At 46.1% G+C, this 21,608-nt stretch overlaps 1 protein-coding gene across 1 annotated transcript; it reads left to right on the top strand.

The window, feature by feature from the left end:
- The first annotated feature begins 797 nt into the window (after window positions 1-797).
- LOC136654279 (retinol dehydrogenase 8-like) lies at window positions 798-18,270 on the top strand. Its single transcript, XM_066631231.1, has 6 exons — window positions 798-894; window positions 2,636-2,797; window positions 7,596-7,775; window positions 8,736-8,829; window positions 10,297-10,480; window positions 18,031-18,270. The coding sequence occupies exons 1-6, from the start codon at window positions 798-800 to the stop codon at window positions 18,268-18,270; spliced, it is 957 nt and encodes a 318-aa protein (XP_066487328.1).
- The last annotated feature ends 3,338 nt before the right edge of the window (window positions 18,271-21,608 follow it).

Genomic DNA, 21,608 nt, shown 5'->3' on the forward strand with positions numbered 1-21,608 from the left:
CTTTAAGCCTAGATAGGAAGGAAGGGGAGGAGCTGAGGGTGTGGCTGGGGAGGATAAAAGCAGGGAAGCTTGTGATGACAAGCAGTTCTGGAGAGGGAAGGCAGGAGGCTGGAGCCCCTGCCTGAAGACCAAGGGCGTCAGGTCCTGCCTCCAGGGAGGAGGACAAGGGTGTCATGAACCCCCTCCACCTGACTTTGTCTGAGGCTTCCCCTGCAAGGAACCCCAGGGAGGTGAACACCCCACCCAAGCGTCCCAAGAGACCATCCAACCAACCCTCGGCACCCCGCTGGGTGACCCCCCGAGACCCCCCCTTTTGGGGCACCCCTCACAGAAAGTTATTCCAGACTATAACATTTCTGTTGATTTTTCTCATGGCAGTTCCATGGCATCAGTTATGTTTGGGAATTTGGTATGGCAGTTCTAAAAGCAAAGCATAGTGGGTGATGCTTCTTGCAAGGCATTCTGGGAAATGTCATTTTCTTTCTCCCATACATTGTGCCAAGTCTTGTGGTTCTCTTTATGCATCACGAGGCCGGGTCTAGAAGGGATTAGGTGGGATTCGTTATGTAAATCCACTTGGGGTTTAGCAAGAGTCAGGAGATTAAGGCTTTCGGTGTTGGCCAATTAGATCTCAAGCTGGCCTTTTTGAGGATCTTTGAAGAAGGACCCTTTGGGGAAGATGTAAGGGCGAAGCTCAGAGCTAAGAGGAACCCAGAATTTTCTCAAAGGATTTGTGGGAGCCAGGCTGCTAACTCATCCCTGCAGGTCATAGTTCCCTCCCTAACACTTGGATTCCCATGGCTCCCAGAACTGTACTGATAACGGGATGCTCTTCTGGCATCGGGCTGGCATTGGCTGTGAAGCTAGCTCAAGACAAGCAGAGAAGGTTCAAAGGTGAGGTTTTTAAGGCTGCTTTGCCATGACAAAAGTATAATATTGATAACTAATGAGAAACCAAATCTATTAGCTTTCTCTGCCTTCCTTCTTTAAATCTGATGCAGTCTGTTAAATCAGACATTATGACATAATCAAGTACCTTCCCAATTCCTGCATAGGTGGAATCTCTTTAAGTCTCCCATATTTAGTATAAATTATTTTGGCCATGTACTGTGACTATAGACTATATGGCAATGGGTTTTTAAAGAATTGAAAGTGCTGGGAAAGGGTCCACTTGCTGTGATGTGCAAACACATTTCTTATGTCTCTCTGTCAGCTCTGATCAAACAGTTTTTACAGCTTTCTGTTAAAAAAAAAAGCTTTTTTAAAAATGAAAGTTTTTTTTTTATGAAAGCTTGCCAGAGCTGTTTCCCAGAAGTGAAACTGAGATCCGTGCACACACTATGAGCAATAATCACTCTGTCAAAATGTCTTCAACTTTCTGAAGAACTCCACCACCACTGCCAAACTTTTGTCTGACACCAGTTTAAATATTGAGGGCTCCTGGCACTTCTCATCACTCAGGCGGGTTTGGGGAGAGGAGTGCACGACCACACAACAACTTGCTGAGAGGGACAACAGGAATTGTTGTATGCATACACTGTTGGTTCCAGGACTTGGCAGGGGGAACAGAACTCTTGACCTCAGTGGCCCCCTTAGCTTGGAAGATGCAGGGTGTGCACACTAAAAAATCTGCTGCATGTTCATGCCTACAAACATGTGAAGTTGCCTTGACCTGTGCTGGTCCCCACAGTGCAGTGTTTCTGCTAGAACTGGTAGCAGGCAGCCCTCTAAGGTCTCAGTCAGAAGGGCTGTCTTGTCACCTGCTGCCTGACCTTTTAACTGAAAATGCCAGAGATTGAACCTGGGACCTTCAGTATGCAAAACCATGCTTGTAATACTGAGCTATGCCCCTGCACCTTATACACACAGATTCATTTACTGGTAATTTATAACAACAGTTAGTGTGTTGAACTACTGAGTTCGAGGTATGGGAGTTCCTGAGGAATAATTACACAAGGGCTGTAGCATCTGGAATTGGTGAGAACCACCCTTATTAAATTGTACCCAGAAGCCAGACAATTTCTTTATGGCCTGTCTGATTTGAGCTTTTGGTTTTGAACATGCCGTGGAACTAGCATGTTATCAAAACATATGCCAGAATCATTACTAGTCTAGCGACATGCTTTTTAATGAGCTTTTGATTCTCTTTTGCTAGCTTTTTAATTTGTTTTTGGTGATGGTTTTGCCTGGGAGCTTCTAAAGGGATCAAAGTCTATTCTATTTCTGTTTATTTCTAGTTCCAGTTTGAATTTTGAAAAGAAATTTCAGCAATGTTTTGTCATTCAAAATGCTGGTGTCTTGGCCCCTGAAATGTGGGCCTGAGTTTAGAGCTCCCAACTCCAGAAAAAATGGCCAAGCCTATTCTTGTGTCTTAATAGCAGCCAAATCTGCAGAAATCAGCAGGTGAAGTTTTAGCAGCATGGATCAGCAGTTTCAATCAAGCTGCAGTTAGGGAGCATAACTATAAGGGTCAGTTGAAAAGTTGGCAACCTACAATACTTGAGAGTGAAGCTGTTCTTTCTATAACCTTTGTGGAACCAAATGCCTGATTTCTGAAAATTGAGGCTTCTATACAAAAAGGTGGAAGTTTTGGTCTCAGTTGTGAGCTTATAGTGACCCAGCTCCCATGTTCCAGTAATTGCCACAATGAGGAACATAGCCAAGAAGGAAAAACTGGAAGCAGCTGCTGGGACAGCTCTCAACAGAACATTGGAGATCAAACAGCTGGATGTCCGCGATGAGAAATCGATCTACAGCTGCATCAACAGCATCCCCAACAGGCAAATTGACATCCTCAGTAAGTATCCATAATGTTTGGCACACTCTCCATCTCCTGAGTTCAGGCAGAGGGAGGTACACAACCAACTCATCAAGGAACGTGCAGGAGGTGGGGAGCCCCCCCATCAAGGAAACCCTAGCCTTTAAAAAAAGGGGGTGAGCCTTTAAAAAAAGGATATTTGGGGTGATGGTAGTGAGGCAGCAGCAATGGAGGGGAGTACAGGGCCTCAGTTCCTCTACTGTTGTGCACATACTGTGCTGTTCAGTCCTCCCCTGCAATCCCTTTCATGGTGTGTTAACGTCTGTAGTCTGCATACCTTCTGACGTGCCCCAGAGGAAAATATGGATCAGCTTTGTAAACACCTCCTATTTTCACACCAAGAATCAATACCCAAGACGTGCCCCTACCCCAGCATTCCATATGGCTGCAGCCTCTCATCTAGCTGGTCAAAGTTTGTTACTTCACTCTTCAACAGCCTGCCCTGCACTGTTTCAGTAGCAAAGACAGTGTTTCTTTGGGTTAATGTGGTGCATAAAATAGTTGGCTGTGTACAAACTGCCTGCCGCCTTATTGTTTGTGTGTGGGCATTTTTCATCATGTGCACTAGAAAGCTGATATGTGCTCCCCCTCTCCCCCCATGCTGAGACTAAAGTGCTGGAAATCCAGGGGATTACTTGAACCCTGAAGAAAGAACTGTAGCAATCAGTGCAACCTGAAATTACTCCTGATGCCGTCTCAGGTCTGCAGCCTCTGCACTACAAAAAAAGCCGAACCCATATTATGTTCCCTGCAAGCCGTCATCAAACCCAGAAGTGCAGAACTTCAGTTTTATTTACAGGGGCAGAGCGAACCCTTGCATTGTCCCTGTAAATAAAACTAGAAGTCTTGCACCTCCAGGTTTGACAACCTAGAGTGAAGGAGAAGCAGTTTATTGTGGTTTACACGGGCGATTTGCATTGGCAGGAGGTTGGAGGGAGGTGGCGGCAACAGACTCACGGTGAAAGGCACCCAAATCCTCCACCCCTTTGGACCCCTGGCAACCTGCAACTGATGCAACGGCATCAGCTGGCCTCATGGATGAGCCAGTCCTAGTAGCAATTCACTCTAACAAAATTTGAATGGCATCTCCAAACAATTAAAAACAGGAGCTAATAGTAGCAGGCCCCGAACCTCCCAGCTTCCGAGGCAGCATACTAAATGCTTCCCACCCCTTACCTGGCCATGTGCCAATCCTCAATTCTCCCTTTTCCAGGACTAGTGGAAATGCTCTAGCCCAGTCATTTTCGACCACTGTGCCATGGCACACTGATGCGCCATGAGTGGTCCACAGGTATGCCACAGGAATTTAGGGGAAGAAGGTCATTTATTAGTAGGGTAAATGGGGGATGTGACCTCCCCCATTGGCAGCATGGTGTGGTTTGTCAATTGTCAACAACCTGATGGTGTGCCTTGACAATTTTAGTGCCTTGTCAGTGTGCCACAAGATGAAAAAGGTTGAAAATTACTGCTCTAGCACATCACTCTTTTCTCCTCCACACTTTAGCTTCACCCCCTTCCTCCTTTTCAAATCCAGGGAGGAGAAGGAATTGTGATGGAAGGAAGTGATGCTCTCCACCACCATAGCTGCTTGAGGAACCATTTCAGTCGGCCTCATAGATGGGCTGACCCTGAATATTAGTAGCAAAAATAACAGTGAAAATGTTTAACTCCTGCCAACTGGTCAAAGAGGCACCTTTCAAAGTGGTGCTTCTTAGCAGGGGAAGAGCAACTGTCCCTCTTCACTCCAGCACGGTGTCATTTCTAGTGGCTGTTGCTGGCATCCCTTCTGCCTCTGTGAGTCCTCTGGGACACGGAACCATTTATTGGTTTATTTTGCTACGTAAACCGCTTTGTGAACGATTTTGTTGAAAAGCGGTATATAAACATTCTTAATCATGTTTAGATTGCTTTAAAACGGTCAAAGCATTTTGCATACTTGAGCTTCTAACATTCATAGTCCTGCCAACAGTCTTGCAAGGTAGGCCATACCGCAGGTTAGGGTGGGGTGGGGGAACTGCGGGTGAGGGAATAGTAATGTCCCTGAGGTCACCTTGTGAGTGCACGGCCGAGGTCCTGGAAACGTTTGACATTATGAGCCCAGGAAATGCTACTGGTGCTTTCAGTGTCATGTGAAAAAAAAGCCTTGGGTGATCCTCAGTAATCCAAATTGGTTCGTAGCAGCACTTTCATTGCTCTTGCAACATTGAAGCTAAGACGCAAACAACAACAGAAGAGTGGGTATTGCAACACAGCAGCGCAGATTATTCTGATCAGGGAGACCAACTTAGGTCAGGAATGTGTGTCAGGGAGGGAGGAAAAGGGGGATAAATGGAGTAAGGGTGGAGCAGCCCTCTGAAATGACACAACAATGGGGTCTAGTGTGAGAATTCTGCCCATATCCCCTTCTCCTGTTCAAGGGCATTGATTCAATTCCTGCTGAACCAGTCTAAAATTTTCTAGATCTTGGGTGTAAAATGGCACAGCCAAACCCAGGGTTGCCCCAGTCCTTGGCTCTGCTGCAGAGAGAAGGAAAAAGGCATGGGGTTTCTTTCACAAGTAGAAAGCTGTCCAGAAGTTAGGCGGCCGCTGCTTAAACAGTTACTATGAGATGGCTCGCGTGTGCACATTTATCACGGATGGCTGCCAACCTCAAGGCTTTGCTTGCACAAGAGAACGGCCTGTCCCAGGTCAAGTGCCCAGTTAGAATTTTCCTTTCACCTCAAATCCCCTCAAACACAGTGATGGGCAGCCCAATCCTAACCTGTCCTAGTGCAGCAAGGCCTCGTGGCCTACAGGTTAGGAAGCGGCTGGAGGTTTCCTCCAGGTAAGGGGATATTTTTCCCTTATCCCAAGTAACATCCCAGCATACCTTATGAGGCTACTCAGATCTCCACAAGCTATATGGCTGGTGGAAGTCCGAGAGAGGCTCCGTGTAAGGCTGCCTGGCTTGGGAGGGAGGATAGGATAGGATATGATTGGAGGCCTCCACCAATTCCACCCCCCTCTTACATAAGAGCATAAGAACAGCCCCACTGGATCAGGCCATAGGCCCATCTAGTCCAGCTTCCTGTATCTCACAGCGGCCCACCAAATGCCCCAAGGAGCACACCAGATAACAAGAGACCTCATCCTGGTGCCCTCCCTTGCATCTGGCATTCTGACATAACCCATTTCTAAAATCAGGAGGTTGCACATACACATCATGGCTTGTACCCCATAATGGATTTTTCCTCCAGAAACTTGTCCAATCCCCTTTTAAAGGCGTCTAGGCTAGACGCCATCACCACATCCTGTGGCAAGGAGTTCCACAGACCGACCACACGCTGAGTACAGAAATATTTTCTTTTGTCTGTCCTAACCCTCCCAATGCTCAATTTTAGTGGATGTCCCCTGGTTCTGGTGTTATGTGAGAGTGTAAAAAGCATCTCCCTATCCACTCTGTCCATCCCCTGCATAATTTTGTATCTTGTGCCCAATCTGCCCCCTCCCACTCAGAAATGCCCTCTCCCTGCCTCTGAAACACCCTCCAGCCATAGTCTCCCAGCCCTTGTGCCACTGAGTGTGAAAATCATCTAAGCCAGCAGCCAGGGCCTTGGATCTAGTGTTGGCAGGCAGGCACTGTTGCTGCTTCCTCCCGAGTTGTCATGCAGTGCTTTACAGCACTTTTTACAGTAGCTTGCAACTGCTGTGTAGCGGTTGCAAGTTGCGGTGTAGCAACTGCTGTGCCAGCACTTCAGAAGGAAAGGACTGCACTATGAGTTACTTAGAGCCTAATCATCTCTGTCCACTCGGAAGTAAGTCCCAGTATAGTCAATGGGGCACAAAGTAAATGTGCATAGGATTGCAGTCTCATTGTCTTCCATTGCTGGTCATGGGTGAAGTGGCTGTGCAAGGCCGCCTTTCTAACCACATGGAAAGGGGATTGTGCGCACCCTCTGATGAATAGCACGCCCACCATTGTCATACAGACACTGGGCTGGTTCACACATGCACATAAATCCCTTGATTTTCCCACACTTGCTTTCTGGACCTTTGATCATGATTGGTGTGGGTGAATTCTTACCGAAGAGCAGTGCACCCAAGGTAATGTGACTCTATACTACTGGTTTGGAAGGGATCATGTATCCATGAAGCATGGCTACCGTCATCATCCCCAGCAGCCAGCAGGGCAAGGGCAGTGGGGGATATATAGTGGAGTAGTGGGGGGGGAGGAGAGAAAGAGGGAGAGGCTGCTTAACCCTTCTGACGCTGGTTGCTTTTCTGCTACAAATTCCTGCCCAGTTTTCCCCAGCTGGGATTCCAAAAATACAAACATGAGCCTGAATTTCTGATGATTGGAAAAGCAGTGGGTGGAGAAAGAATTAACCATCCATCTTCCACCAACTCCTTCTCCTCTGAAAATTGTTGACTTTGCCTTGACTGCCATCATTGCCCTGGAGGGGCAGGTGGGTTTCTCAGACACACAGTTTTAACTTCTGGCCAACTGTGTGTATCTGTGATGGCTTATTTACTCATGTGAGCACATGCCATCAATTGATGTGGCAGTCATCTAATGATCATTATGCACATACAAACCCACACTCCAGATTTCTGAGCAACTGGGGGGGGGCAGAGAGGTGTTACTTGGTCCCACCAACTGGCCAAGGCTTTGGACACCACCAACCCCCACAGCTGAAGCCACCATACATGAAGCTTTCAAGGAACTACTACGTGGTTTTCAACTTGATATTTCCTCAGCATTGGATGCTGGGGGAACTAACAGGCAGATCTCTTGTAGTCAACAACGCTGGGGTAGGCCTCATTGGCCCCATTGAGTGCCAGTCTATTGAGGAGATGAAGGCCATCATGGAGACCAACTTTTTTGGCGTGGTGCGGATGATTAAGGAGGTCCTTCCTGATATGAAGAGGAGGAGAAGTGGCCACATTGTGGTCATCAGCAGTGTCATGGGCTTGCAAGGTAAGCTGGTTTTGCTGCCTACATGTGACTTTGTTCATACCGAGCTTTTGTTAGCCTCGTTCATGGGACCGGACTTTAACAAGCTGCTTCCACCTTCACATAACATAATATGGTGGGTACCTGCACCAAAAAGGCCCTGCCCTTGCACCTGCCAACCTAACCCTCAGTTAGGCTAGCAATCAAACCTTTCCATATGAGATTGGTCAGCTCATAATAAAGAGGACACTCCCTCAGGTACAGACTGGACACACAGAAATTCACAGGTCACAGCCAGACATTCAGGTCTCCTTCCAACTCTCTTGCCCAGAACCTTGGCAGAAGTGGCAAAGCTGAAAGGGCAGTAAAGGAAGAGCCCAATTATCATGTGGGCTTGATAAAGAGCTTCCACAGGCTGTATTCGGCCCACAGGCCTTATGTGAGACACTTGGGTGGAGCCTGTGGGGCATGTGCACCAGGCACTACATCGGGGGGGGGGGGGATGACTGCCCCAGGCTCTGCCCAGTCATCTCCACCTTGGTTCCCCTTGGAGTGCAGAGCCCAGCTGCAGCTTTGTGCTAGCCCTGTCCTTTCCCCTTTGAAGCATGGGAGCCTCCAAAGGGAAAGGGTTGGGTACACAAGGCCACAGCAGCAGGCGACCTTATTCTGGGAGAACCCTAAAGTAACGTCATGACGTCACTACCCCAGGTGCAAGGGCAGAACGTTATGGCTCTGGTGTGACACCCTTGGTTCAGAATGTAAACTCCTTGGTCTTATGCTACTTGATGAAGTGGTGTGCAGTGATAATGCTGTGTCAATAATAACAATAATTAATAATAATTTGGATTTTCGACTCAGGTGACTGAACGTCTTGTGCCAGACTTGGTCAGAGAATCTGAGTAGGATTCTTGCAGGACTTACGCTTACTTTGTCTATGTCCTTCTTCCTACTGTTCATCTCTTTACTTTGGGGTCTGTCTTTCAGGCATCATGTTCAATGACATCTACGCCGCTTCCAAATTTGCCATTGAGGGCTTCTGTGAAAGCCTCGTCATCCAGACGCTCAAGTTCAATGTCTTGTGAGTGACTTGATAACCAAAATGATGCTTTTAGAATCGCCATCTGCCCCATTTGTGTCAGGGCTCTGCTGGCTGTATTGGCTGCATGGCAGGTAGGCATTCAACAGGGGTAGCATTCTCCAGCACAGCAAGAGTTTTAGAGAATTTCCAGGAGGAAGAAATGACAACCTAGGTATGGTTGCATTTTAACCCATAGCCACTAATTGGACTCAGTTCATTATGATGCATACAAGGCAAGCCTCTTTCTTCAGGGTTCAGAACGGGTGGTAGAGAGGCTGGAACCATTCCACTTGATCTAATGCACTGGTTCCCAACCTGTGGTCCGTGAGACCCTGAGAAGTGGGAAAAAACCCCACATTTGATCGCTTCCAGTCTCTTGCCAAGCAGGTAATCTCCCATGGGTTACCAAAGAGGATGGAGACCGTCTGCAACCACAAGTGTCAGCTGTGGCTGTGGGCAGTCCATTCTCTGTCCTCTCTGATAGTCTGTAGGGGAATGCTTGGAAACAGACCACCAGAGAAGGCGGAGGTCAGATCATTCACAAACACGTGATCAAATGTGATCATTCACAAACACAATTTTTGCCTCTGTGGTCCATGAACTCCTAAGGTTGGGAACCACTGATCTAGTGGTAATGTAGCTCATATCTGGGCCCATTCAGACTTATTTAGCTACACTGAATGCATCCAACTTTCCTGGAAAACACACAGGAGCTAAAGGTTCTTGAGGGCCAAAATAAGTAATTTGAAAATGACTATACTCAGGAATGGCAAGTGTGTAGTTCTCTCAGTAGTATATTATCACAGTAACTTCTAAATTGTGTACTGGTGCACGCTGGCAGGCCACTTGATAGAAATGTCAGGGTGCAGTAAGAAGTAAGCAAATGAAACAGGGGATCCTGGGAGCCCAAAGCAACTCTACTCTGGGCCTTGCTTCCTATTGATCTGCCTCTGATGAGAGCTGGGTAGTTCTACCATATCTCTGCATTGGGTGTGATTGAATCATTCAGTCATTCCCAATGCAAAGCTATTGCCAAGAGATGTTGCCAATAGAATTACCTGCCTCTGCAAGTGAGTCTACCCACTGCGTCTCTGCATGAGTCAGTGCCCTTCATGAGCATATTCCTTCTGGTCAGGATTACCTATCAGAGGGAATGAGTCTCCCCACTGCATGCCTGCATGAGTCACTGCTCTGGGTGAGCATCTTCCTTCCAGTCAAAGAAGCGACTGAGCCTGCAGAAGGCAGATAATTCCCTTTTACAGTGTGTGTGAGAGAGAGATGTGCCTTCTGTTCTGTCCAGAAAGGAAAGGATGCCAGAGCAAATTAAAAATTGGGCAACATGCTGGGATCAAGGCCCCGTACCATTAGCTTTCCTGGCATCAAAGGGCCATGCTGAGGAGGGCATCTCCTGCTGGGTTTCCCTCATTCCTCCCAGACTCATACTATATTTTTATGCCTTCTTTGCAGTGTCAGCTTGATAGAGCCAGGTCCCGTGGTGACCGAGTTTGAGATGAAGATCTATGAAGATGCAGAAAAGGCCGACTATTCCCAGACAGATCCTGAGACAGCCGAGATATTCACCAATGTCTACCTGAAGAATTCCAAGGCCATCTTCTCCAGCTTGGGTCAGACCCCTGAAGATGTAGCTGAGGTAAAAACCCTAACATCTGACTGGTTTTAATCTGGGGAGCTGCCAGAGTATTTATTGTAACTGCGCATGGGTTGTCAGAATCTGCATGCGCACGTTCCAATAGATGGGGGAAAGTGGACTGTCTAGATTATTTTAGAACCTTGTTTGCAATAGTATTGTCAGAAGGCTTTGCCCCTCAAATTAACAGCACTTAACAGGTTTGTGAAAGGAAGCAAGAAATTCTCCTCTGCTTATTTGAAAGAGCAGCATCATTTGAAAGTAATTTAAATACCCTATCGATACTGGAGTATCAGTCTGGATGATGGTTCTGTTATCTCTGTGAGTGAGACAGAGTCCAATCCTATCCAACTTTCCAGCACTGGTGCAACTGCAATGCAGCCCCAAGGTAAGAGGACAAATGTTCCCATACCTCTATGACTCCCCCCCCCCCCAGGATGCAGTGCACGCCCCATTGGCATGGCTGTACTGGCGCTGGAAAATTGGATAGGATTGGGCCCATAGTCTTCAAGTATATCTACCTGCTTTCTTGTCCTGACACGGGGGGGGGGGGAGTTTTGTTACAAAGGTGAGAAGGTGAGATGGGCTACATTTTGGAAACCCATGACTTTTCATCTGGGAGAGAATTCCCAAGTGCCCCATCTCTTCAGGAACAGCAATAATTAGAGGTGGGTGAAAATGACTTTATTTTTTAAAGGATTTTGTTGTTTTCCACTTAAGTGCAGCAAAGCGGTGTTATGTGTTTTTATCCCGAGGGTGCATTTTAATAAATAAAAATTGTAAATTATAATTGCTTAAAAATGTACTAGGTAGGTGATATAGGTGGTATAGTGTCAGCAGATGCAGCCACATGCATGTAGAGGTGTTAGAAATTTTTTTTTTTTTGCAGATTTTGAGGATTGTTTAACAAAAATGAGAAGTGCAAGAAGCAGTTTTATGTGTTTTTATTTTGTTATCACTGAAAAACCCTCCTTTAGCAATAAAGAAAGGCCCTCTCATTACATAGTGAAGGGTCCTTGTGAAATCAATAGCCCATCAGTCCTGATTCTCTCCCTTTGTCCTTATCCCTCTTCTCATGTTAGAACACACCAAACTCTAAACTGACTATCTTGTATGTAGATTATAAATCTTATGTATCCAGTCGAGCTATTATGTGAAGTTCTTAGACATACAACTGAATGATAGCATTTGCTCTGGATTGGAAAAGTGAATTTCTCCTGGTGAATTACTCCTAAGAACATACGAACAGCCCCACTGGATCAGGCCACAGGCCCATCTAGTTCAGCTTCCTGTATCTCACAGCGGCCCACCAAATGCCCCAGGGAGCACACCAGATAACAAGAGACCTGCATCCTGGTGCCCTCCCTTGCATCTGGCATTCTGACATAGCCCATTTCTAAAATCAGGAGGTTGTACATGCACATCATGGCTTGTAACCCATAATGGATTTTTCCTCCAGAAACTTGTCCAATCCCCTTTTAAAGGCATCCAGGCAAGATGCTGTCACCACATCCTGCGGCAAGGAGTCCCACAGACCAACCACACGCTGAGTACAGAAATATTTTCTTTTGTCTGTCCTAACCCTCCCAACACTCAATTTTAGTGGATGTCCCCTGGTTCTGGTGTTACATGAGAGTGTAAAGAGCATCTCTCTATCCACTTTATCCTTCCCATGCATCATGGGCAGAAAAGAAACAAATATCCACTCACCCAAGTCACATTTCCATTCACATTCCCACATGTGATGGACATATGCTTGGAGTAGTAGTGACCATTGATTGGTTAAACAAGTTGATTGATTGGTTAAACATTGATTTGTTAAACAAGTATGTTGGTGGGAATGTGTGCTGACAATGTGTGCAGTCTGGTACCTGTGAGTGAAGGGAAACTTGTCAGTTTGACTGAAATTAAAGCCTCACAAGAATTCCTTTAGAGGTTTAACTTTTCTGGGGCAGACGGAAGACTGGAAAGAGATCCTGGGAATTACGAAAGCAGGGAGCCCAGAAATATTAAAGGGCATGTGAAAGAGAGTAGACCAGGACTTCATAAGAGGCCAATAAGTGCTGATGGAAGAAGGAACTGAGTTGCACATTTTGATTTAAATGAAAGTCTGTCCTTGGTCTACAGGCTTCTAGTACTCCTCAAGAACAGTAATCATATATGCACCCTATGCATTTGCTAGTGCCCAGCATTTGAAACTGTGCAAAACAAATTCGCAAAGCAACACCACCACCACCAAATGTCTGAGCAATCTAAAGCAAGAGAAACCAACTCTGACACAGGTCAGTGTAAGAAATGAAGGCATCTTCACCACATCCTCTGGTTTGTTTTTTTTTCTTGTCCCTGCTAAAAGTACCCCAAGCGGTTATTTTTATTTGCACCTCAGATCCTATTTCCTTCCTCTGTTTATATCACTTTGCGTGTTTGCAAATTCATTAGTTCCATTAACAAATAATTGCCTGTAATCTCGTTCCAAAGCCTTTTAAACCTCTCTGAGATTTACACCTTAATCACCTGCACCCGCTCCTCTGCAAGCTTAACTGGGGGCCACTGGGGGCACTCGGTCGGTCTAGCTAATGCCGACTGGTGGTGACTATGACAAAAGCCTTCTTGCAGGGGGGGGGGGCGTACTGGCAAACACATGCATGGGGCTGCATGTGACCTGGATAGCTCAGAACTGGGGTCTGCTAAAGCAGCGAAAAGGACACATCTGTCCTCCAGGTACACAATATAGGTATATCCTGAAATTTGTGTTGGAGTTTGTTGACAGGTGAAGCTTTGGATGCTGGGAAAAGGTGGGCCAGGGGGCCAAGAGGGCAGGGAAGCAACAAGGATGTTTGTGATTCAACTTGAATCCCCCCCCCCCCCGCAAATTGTAATTTATGTAATGTTTTTGTCAATGGCCAGATAAAGGTGGGGCAATTCATTCCAGTTAAAACGGAACATGCTCGGTCTTCTTCTCTGTTGGATGTCAAGTGCAGGTCTGTGTGATCAAGGAGCAGAATAAACCATTAGTGCTGTTTTAAGCCTTGTATGTTATACTGGCAATGGAGGTAACCTGGACACAGCTTGCCTTCCCTGATTCTGCACATGAACTGAGCTGGAGTGCAGCTGGAGAATGACTACTTATGGGGCCATAGAAGAGTTTGGTGCTGATCAGAAGAGCTGGGTGCAATATGCAGAGGCTTTTGCAGTATTTGGTCGCTTCCAATGTTGATGGTTTTTGCAAGAAGCATGCAGTGTGGCTGAATGTTTGTGGCGCTAAGTCATACAGCTTGATTAGAAGTTTGGTCGCCCCCGAAAAACCTGGTGCCAAATCCATTGAGGAGCTGCTGGCAATTATTTCCAAACACCACAACTCAGATTATACGATTGTGACGCAACTTGAGTTGCACAGTTTTGCATGCTTGCCTGATGTCTGTGGCAGTTTTGGAAGCAGAATGGTATCCCTTCTCAGAATGTTGTGGTTTTGGAGGACTCTGTGCGTCGGCGCATCTGAATACGCGCATGCAGCTTCCTCCCATGGAGGCGCAAACATGCTTTAGGGCACGTTTGCGACCCTCCAGGGGCTCCTATGCTGGCATAACTGCCGGTTAGGATTGCGCCCTAAAAAAATCACAATGAACTCATAATCAAAATGGATACACTTCTGATTCCCAGGACTGAGGATTGATATGCTGTCCTCTCCAGAGTAAAACTTTCACAAAAATTAATCTAAGTCAGTGGCTCTCAAACTTTTAGCACCAGGACCCACTTTTTAGAATGAGAATGTTTCAGGACCCTCCAGGAGTGATGTCATGGTCAAAAGTGGTATCAATAAGCAGGAAAATTTTTAACAATCCTGGGTTGCAATCCTACCTGGGTTGCAAGTTTTATTTACTATCATTGTTAAAAGAATATTCATAGTGGTCTGTTAAAAGTACAGATGTGTAACATTTCCTCAAATGCAGTATGGTAGCATGAAGTCTAATTTATTAAAAATAAAATATTGAAATGAATAGGGACCCACGTAGAATTGGTTCACGATCCACCTAGTGGGTCCCGACCCACAGTTTGAGAAACACTGATCTAAGTGATACAGACATGCCTTTAAATTCTTCTCGAGAATAGTACCAAAACGTATGTAACCATAAATCCCCCCAGAGGACAATTTCGTTATAACCAACTTCCTTGTGGTTTTTTCAGTGGCCCCTGGGATTTTTCAAAGAGCTATGGACAGTTTGTTCCAAGGGAAGAAGCATGTCTGTGTGTACCCTGATGACATTCTGATTTCAGCAATACTTCACACTTAATACCTGGTTAGAGACCAGAACATAGATGGAAGTCAAAAATGGCTGAATGTTAAAGCACAGCCTTATTTGGCTTGCAAATTTATTTTGGCTGGCAAAAACTGTAAATAACTATCTAATACATGTGAATGTGTGCAAAACCTAAATGATCAGAAATAAAAGAAAAATAGGCATAAGAACATTGAATGTTGTGGAAGGTTGGATGAAATGGGACAAAAGAGGAAAGCATGTAAATCATGTGGATGAAATTTGAAATGTGATAGTAATTGACTATGGAAGAAAGTGATGAAAGTGATGAAAGTCAAGTGGATGAAAGCCAAGGAATTGCTATACTGGAGAAACTGAGGCAGCACACATGGAAAACTGAGATCAATAAAACTAGTATCTATGGGTCTTTCCCTTTCTAAGAAGCAAAAGTGCCCCAGAAGTGGTATGTCTGGGACATAAAATGGATGTAGCTGGCTTGCACCTTTTAGAAAAGAAGGTCATTGAGGCACCCTCACCAAAGTCAGTTTCAAAACAGAAGTCCTTTGGGGGCTGCTAAATTGTTATGGTAGACTGTTCCCCAGCTTGGCATCAATACTGCACCTTTTACATAAACATTTGCCAAAAGGGCTAAGGCTGCAAACCTATACACACTTTCCTGAGCATAAGCTCCACTGAAGATAACAGGACTAACTTCTGAGTAGGCAAGCATAATCTTCTGCTTTAAGTTTCCAGTGGGACTGAGCATACAAAGGAGCTTCTGCAGCAGAAGTTGAGGACATATAATCGATTAATTGGTAGAATTAATGTATTAACTCGTTCATTACGCAAGTGCTCCTGGCCAATTACACAGCAGAGTTTTGTTTTTTTTAATTAACTACTTTGCATAGAAGCAATTCCAAAAACTGTGGGTGGTAGGGTAGGAGTTGTTTTAGAAGAAGCCTGTGATGTGTGAACACATCATCTAAAATCAAGCAATTTTTTTCCCCTTCCAAACTGTTATTCAGCCTCATTTCATGTGCATTTTTTTGCAGATTTGATTAATTCGTTGAAACTCACATTATTAATGAATGAAGACTCCTTTGACTGACTGACAGCCCAGAGATTTTTTTTTCTCATGAATGGTGAACCACAACACATCTAAAATTAGACAGGGAGGTCATAATTTCCAGGCACGTTGGAGTCACGGCACCTCTGATTTCAGCAATTAAACACCAAAAGCATCCCCCAGCAGAAAATCCAGGGGCCACACAGGAGTTTTCGAGCGTGTGAAATCTCTCCCTGCAAACCCTCCTGTTGACCTTCAAATGTAATGTGTTCCCTTTGCAAACACTGGCAGACATGATTATCACTTCCATTAGACTGGAGATTGGAAGTGCCACCTGATTGCCCAGGAGGTATGGAAGCACTTTTCTGCCTTCTACCACTTCCTGCCCAGGGGAAGACAGGGAAACATTTTTCCCTGGAAACAGGAGGCAACTAGGAGACTCAACTGATTGGTTCTGTGCTGGATCAGAGCTCTGGAAAAACAAAAAGATGGTGATCATTGTGGTTCTTTGAGTGTAGTCACAGGCACAATGAACCGGAAGGAAAATGCAGAGTGGGAGTGGGGCAGACAGGGTAATGCATACTATTTGGGACAGGATACTACTTTGTTTTGCCTCATGTGTGTTGCCTTTTTTTTGGTAGGGTTTAAAATGATGTTTTATTATTATCCGTAGTTCTGCTTTCTGTGTCGCTTTTATTTCTTACTAGCTGTTCTACTTTAGTTTTTCCTTTTTTTCTTCCTTGCATGGTGATCTTTTATTGTAATGTTACAAATTATTTTAGATGCCTTGGGCGCTCCAGCAATGGGGAAGGGCACAGTACACATTGTTGAAGGGCCCAATCCGAACTAGAGCCTCCCCCACTGATGCAGCCACGTCAATGGAGTATGAACTGCATCCAGCAGAGGGGAGGCTCTTTGGCGGTCTCCTTGAGGTCAGGGGACTTTCGTTGCCTTGGGTCTCCTGGGACCTGCTCCAGCTGCTTTGCTGGCACAGAACTGAGGAGAGGAAAGGAGAGGAAAGGGAAGGAGGAGGATGAGATTGGGGTGATGGGGGTAAACTGTACCCTGGTCCAGGGTCAAAAGATGGCCCAGGAGCCAAAGAATGCCCCCCCCCCCAAATTTCCTGGGATCTTACATGTTCCTATCTCACCAGAGCCCATGAGGAGGAGTGCAAGGGGGTATGTTGTACCTGGGCCAGCGGTCAAAAAGGGAGCCCTGAAGCCAAAGGAGAGGAGCCAGAAATGTCCTTGGATCTCAGAAAATGTTTGCATATATTAGAGAGCCAGGGTGGTGTAGTGGTTTGGGAGGTAGACTCAGACCTGGAAGATCCAGGTTCAAATCCCCTCTCAGCCACAAAGCTTCCTGGGTGACCTTGGGCCAGTCACTTTCTCTCAGCCTCACCTACCTCACAGGGTTGTTGTGAGGACAAAAGGAGGGGAGAAGTCGTGTATACCGCCCTGAGCTCTTTGGAGGAAGGGCGCTATAAAAATGAAATAATAATAATGTACAGACTGGCATTCACATTGTGTGTAAGCCTACATAGCTTTATACATTTATATCACAATTCAGATGAAATTATGGTCCCATGGAGAAGGGAAGGGACCGCAAAGGAACTTTGTACCCCTGCCCACAACAGCCCAAAAGAAACATGACACCACCGGATAAAACTGCTCTCAAAGGCCCTGGCCCAGGATACTGGCACACATGACTGCCTCCCATAACCGCTCCTCCCTCCCAGTTTCCCTCCCCACCCAGAAATTTCCCCTTCTCCCTCCCCTGTTGCTCCCACCCTCACCCCCACTACCAGCAGGAGGACTCCCTGCCAGTCCACGCACGATGCTGGCAGCCATCTGTGCTGGTGGCTTTGTTGCGTGCTGCAGAACAACGCCAGAAGAATGCGCCGGAAGAATGCACAGTAGGATTGGGCTGCCCATAAAATAAATAATAAAATGACCAAAGGGTTTGCCCCCCTGAAATACTTGTCCAAGCAAGAGGGGAAGAAAGGAGTGTGCCTTTTGCAGAGAATATGTCACTTGGTGATATTTGGCATGGAAGTCCAATATTCCATTCCTGGCATCTCCATGAAGGGCTGGGAAAAGATGCCCAAGTCCAAAGCCCTGAACTGAATTCGATATGCTATGTGCCCGATCCAGCAGAAGGATGCTCCAATGAGCACAGGAGATCCTAGCACTCCTGACATTCACACAGATGCTTTTGCTTCCTCTCAACAGCACACGCTGAAGGTTATCACTGCAGCCAAGCCTCCTTTCCGCCACCAGACCAACGCCATCTACACGCCCATGACTGCCCTCAAGCTTGCTGATCCCACCGGGGCCCTGATGACCGATTCCTTCTACAAGCTGGTCTTCAGATATGACACCCTTCTGCATGTCAGCCTGAAGGCCATTCGGCTGATCCGCTGGCAGGCCCACAAAATGCGGCAAGGGGCCCGGTTGCTGGGTTTCAGATGAAGCCCCTGGGAGATGGAGGCTGGGGTCCGGAAGCAGGCAGAGACTGGTTGGCTAAGCCAGCTATTCGGAAGATCACTTTGACAATTAGTTTCACCTTGACCAAACTGGTTTTTTCGCACCTTTTCAACACGCCTTGTTATTTGCACGCTTTTTTCACTCTTAGTTTTGTTTTCACTACTTTCACCCCTGGAATGGCTCTTTTATTTTTTTAATTCACACCTTTGGGTCTTGCATTCTGTTTTGTTTGCATGCTTAGCCCTACATTTTAATATCGTCTTTGAGCCCTGGAGAAGAGACCTCCTAAAGAAACATCGTTACCTTGCTCTAAATTCCTTGAAAGAAGATCAGAGTCCAAAAATAACAAATAAGAACATGATTAACCTTCTCTTTGTCATAGGTTTTCCATACAAGCCTTTAATCCCACCACCACCTTTAATTTATACCATTTTAAACTGGCCTTTGATTTCAACCTATTTCCACTCTCCCCTTTTTTGTTTATATTCTTTCTTTGTCACCTACAACCCTTTTCATCCCTTTTTATTTTAACTCTTTTAAGTCCCCTCTAGCTAAAAACATGGGCTTCTCCTTAACCCCTCCATTCAGTGGAATGGCTTTTTGAAGCCATAATGACAAATGGAGAGTACACGGCAGAACTATTATCTGTTGCCATCCGGCCCAACCTGAAGCCAAGTGTCACTTGATTGGCAGGCAAATTCTGCCACCACATGCATGACCACCCCCCGCCCTGCAAAAGCTGTGTGGAAGGTAGCAATCTGGTCACATACAGTACTCCCTTTCCCTAACTCCTTCCTCACACTGTTGCTGTAAACAAAGTAGGACTTTGTTTGACATATTGGGAGCGCATTTTGCACTTCCTGTTTTGTTTAAAGAGCACAAGGAATGCTCTTCCTTGTAAGTAAGGTGAATGGACAGGGAAATGGATTGCTGCCTTCACCATTTTTTTGGGGGGTGGGGGTGCAGTGATGGCAGTTGCAACGGTCCACTTCCCTATCCCCTTACTGTATTCTTTCCTTGTGTGGTCCCTTTAAGCAAATCAGGAAGTGTGGGACACACTGGCGCATTCCCAGGTTGTCCTGCACTTCCTGTTTTGTTGAAAAACAGTCTGCAGGAGAAAGAGCGAGCTGTGGGCAGGGGGGAGGCAGCAGAAGACTCAGGGAAGGGCACTCAGGTTGCCTCTCCCTGTAACCCATCTCTTGACTCAAGCTGCATCATCTGCTTCATGGATGGGCCAGCCATGGCTGCTACTTCACATCAGATCCAGCGTCAGTAAGGTGTAGTGGCAGTGCCAGATTTAGGCATAAGCTAAACAAGCTACTGCTTAGGGCCTCACAGTCTGCAGGGGCCTCAAAAGAAATTGAGAAACTTGGGGGGGGGGGGTTATGTGTGCTGCACACACACAAATAATATAGATCTTTTTAAAACATCTTGTTCAGCAAATTTTGCTGTTATTTTTTAACAAGAAGCCTCCAATTTTTTGACAAGGGGCCTCTAAGCTTTATATAGCTTCAGGCAGTGATTTTCAACCTTTTTTTCCTCATAGCACACTGACAAGGTACTAAAATTGTTAAGGCGCACCATCAGTTTTTTGACAACTGACAAGGCACTACCAGCTTGTGCTCACATCCCCCAATGGCCCTACTAATCAATGACCCTTCCCCAAACTCCCGTAGCACACCTGCAAACAATTCACGGCAAACCAGTGCACCATGGCACAGTGGTTGAAAATGGCTGGCTTAGGGCCTCACCAAGTCTAAATCAGCAGTGTGTAGTGTGGCTAGATATGTTGGGCATAGACTGGGTCAAATCCCTACCAAGCCATTAAGCTCCTTTAGGGGAATCTTGGGACATTCACCCCCTTTCCGACAAACTGATCCTATTTTATCCTCCCAACAACTTTATGAGGCAACTTCATGCGTGACAACCACAGCGTCACAGGGTCTTAATGTGATTCATAACTCTGCAAATGTTGACAAGGGGAGAGACACAAGAGTAAAACTTACCTGCCAATTTTTGAAAACCCAGGAGAGGGAGATCTTAATGCCTATTCTTGAACAGCTCCTTCTTTAGCCTACAATCACATTCAAAGAAGAAGAAAAAAAGATTCAAAAAATCCAGAACTGTGATTGAATTATTTAAAAATCCTATTTTAAAAAATGTTCTACTTTTGCATTCAGCCAGATCTATTTTTCTTGCAAAGGAATATGCAAGGGCTGTGGCAGGGTGTTCGGTTATGTAGTGCTGTGGTTTTCACACTGTGTTCTGTGGAACCCTGGGGTTCTTCAGAAGCTTATCAGAAGTTTGTCAATGAGAAGATCAGTTATGGAGGCTAAGCTTCTGTGAAAGGCAGCCTGAGCGCTCGCCCACTGTTAATCTTTCCCCAGCAGTGGACAGTGATAGAAGAATGCTGGTGATATCACATGCTCGGTTCCCACAGGGCCAACTGAGGTCCGGCCAGCCAGGGTCAGGAGTTCCAGCATAGTGGAAGGGCACACTGGTGGCTGCTCAGAACCCGCTGGGGCACCAGAAAAATATAGGATTGAGACAGACAGAAGGGGGAAAGTGCATTTTGGGAGGCCCAGAAGCTGTGCTCCACTGATTTCATTTCTGAAAGAGAAATAACAGAGCATTTCACATGAACGTGTCCATCCGAAACGTACTTTCTCCGAAGAATCTTTTTTATTTTGATGGCGTTCACTTTTAAGTCAACATGCTTCCAGCAGCAGCCTTGTTTTAATTTCCAGTGTGTGATTCAATTATTATAACTTCCAGGTGCTGGCCCAATATATATCTTTTTCTGACTATATATTGGCAACCTTCAGTCTCGAAAGACTATGGTATCGCACTCTGAAAGGTGTTTCTGGCACAGCGTCTAGTGTGGCTGAAAAGGCCAATCCAGGAGTGACAATCCCTTCCACACCGGGAGCAAGTGCAGTCTGTCCCTGGTCTGTCTCCCTGGCTATGGGCCTTCCTTCTTTGCCTCTTTGCCTCAGACTGTTGGCCAAGTATCTCTTCAAACTGGGAAAGGCCATGCTGCACAGCCTGCCTCCAAGCAGGCCGCTCAGAGGCCAGGGTTTCCCACTTGTTGAGGTCCATTCCTAAGGCCTTCAGATCTCTCTTGCTAATAGAACTGATTATAATAAAGAAAAACACTCAGAGGGTTTGAAAAGTGTCTTTCCTTCTAGTAACCACAGGGGCCCAGCACTGAGAAGAGGGGTGGAGTATTTGACTGGGGGAAGTGCTGACCTCCACCTCCTTTCTGTGGATATGTATCTGCCCACTCAGAGGTTGTCTCCCACTTCCATAGTAAGGTGTTGTAC

Source organism: Tiliqua scincoides, chromosome 5 (genome assembly GCF_035046505.1).
Source record: "Tiliqua scincoides isolate rTilSci1 chromosome 5, rTilSci1.hap2, whole genome shotgun sequence".
NCBI classification, from domain to species: Eukaryota; Metazoa; Chordata; class Lepidosauria; order Squamata; family Scincidae; genus Tiliqua; species Tiliqua scincoides.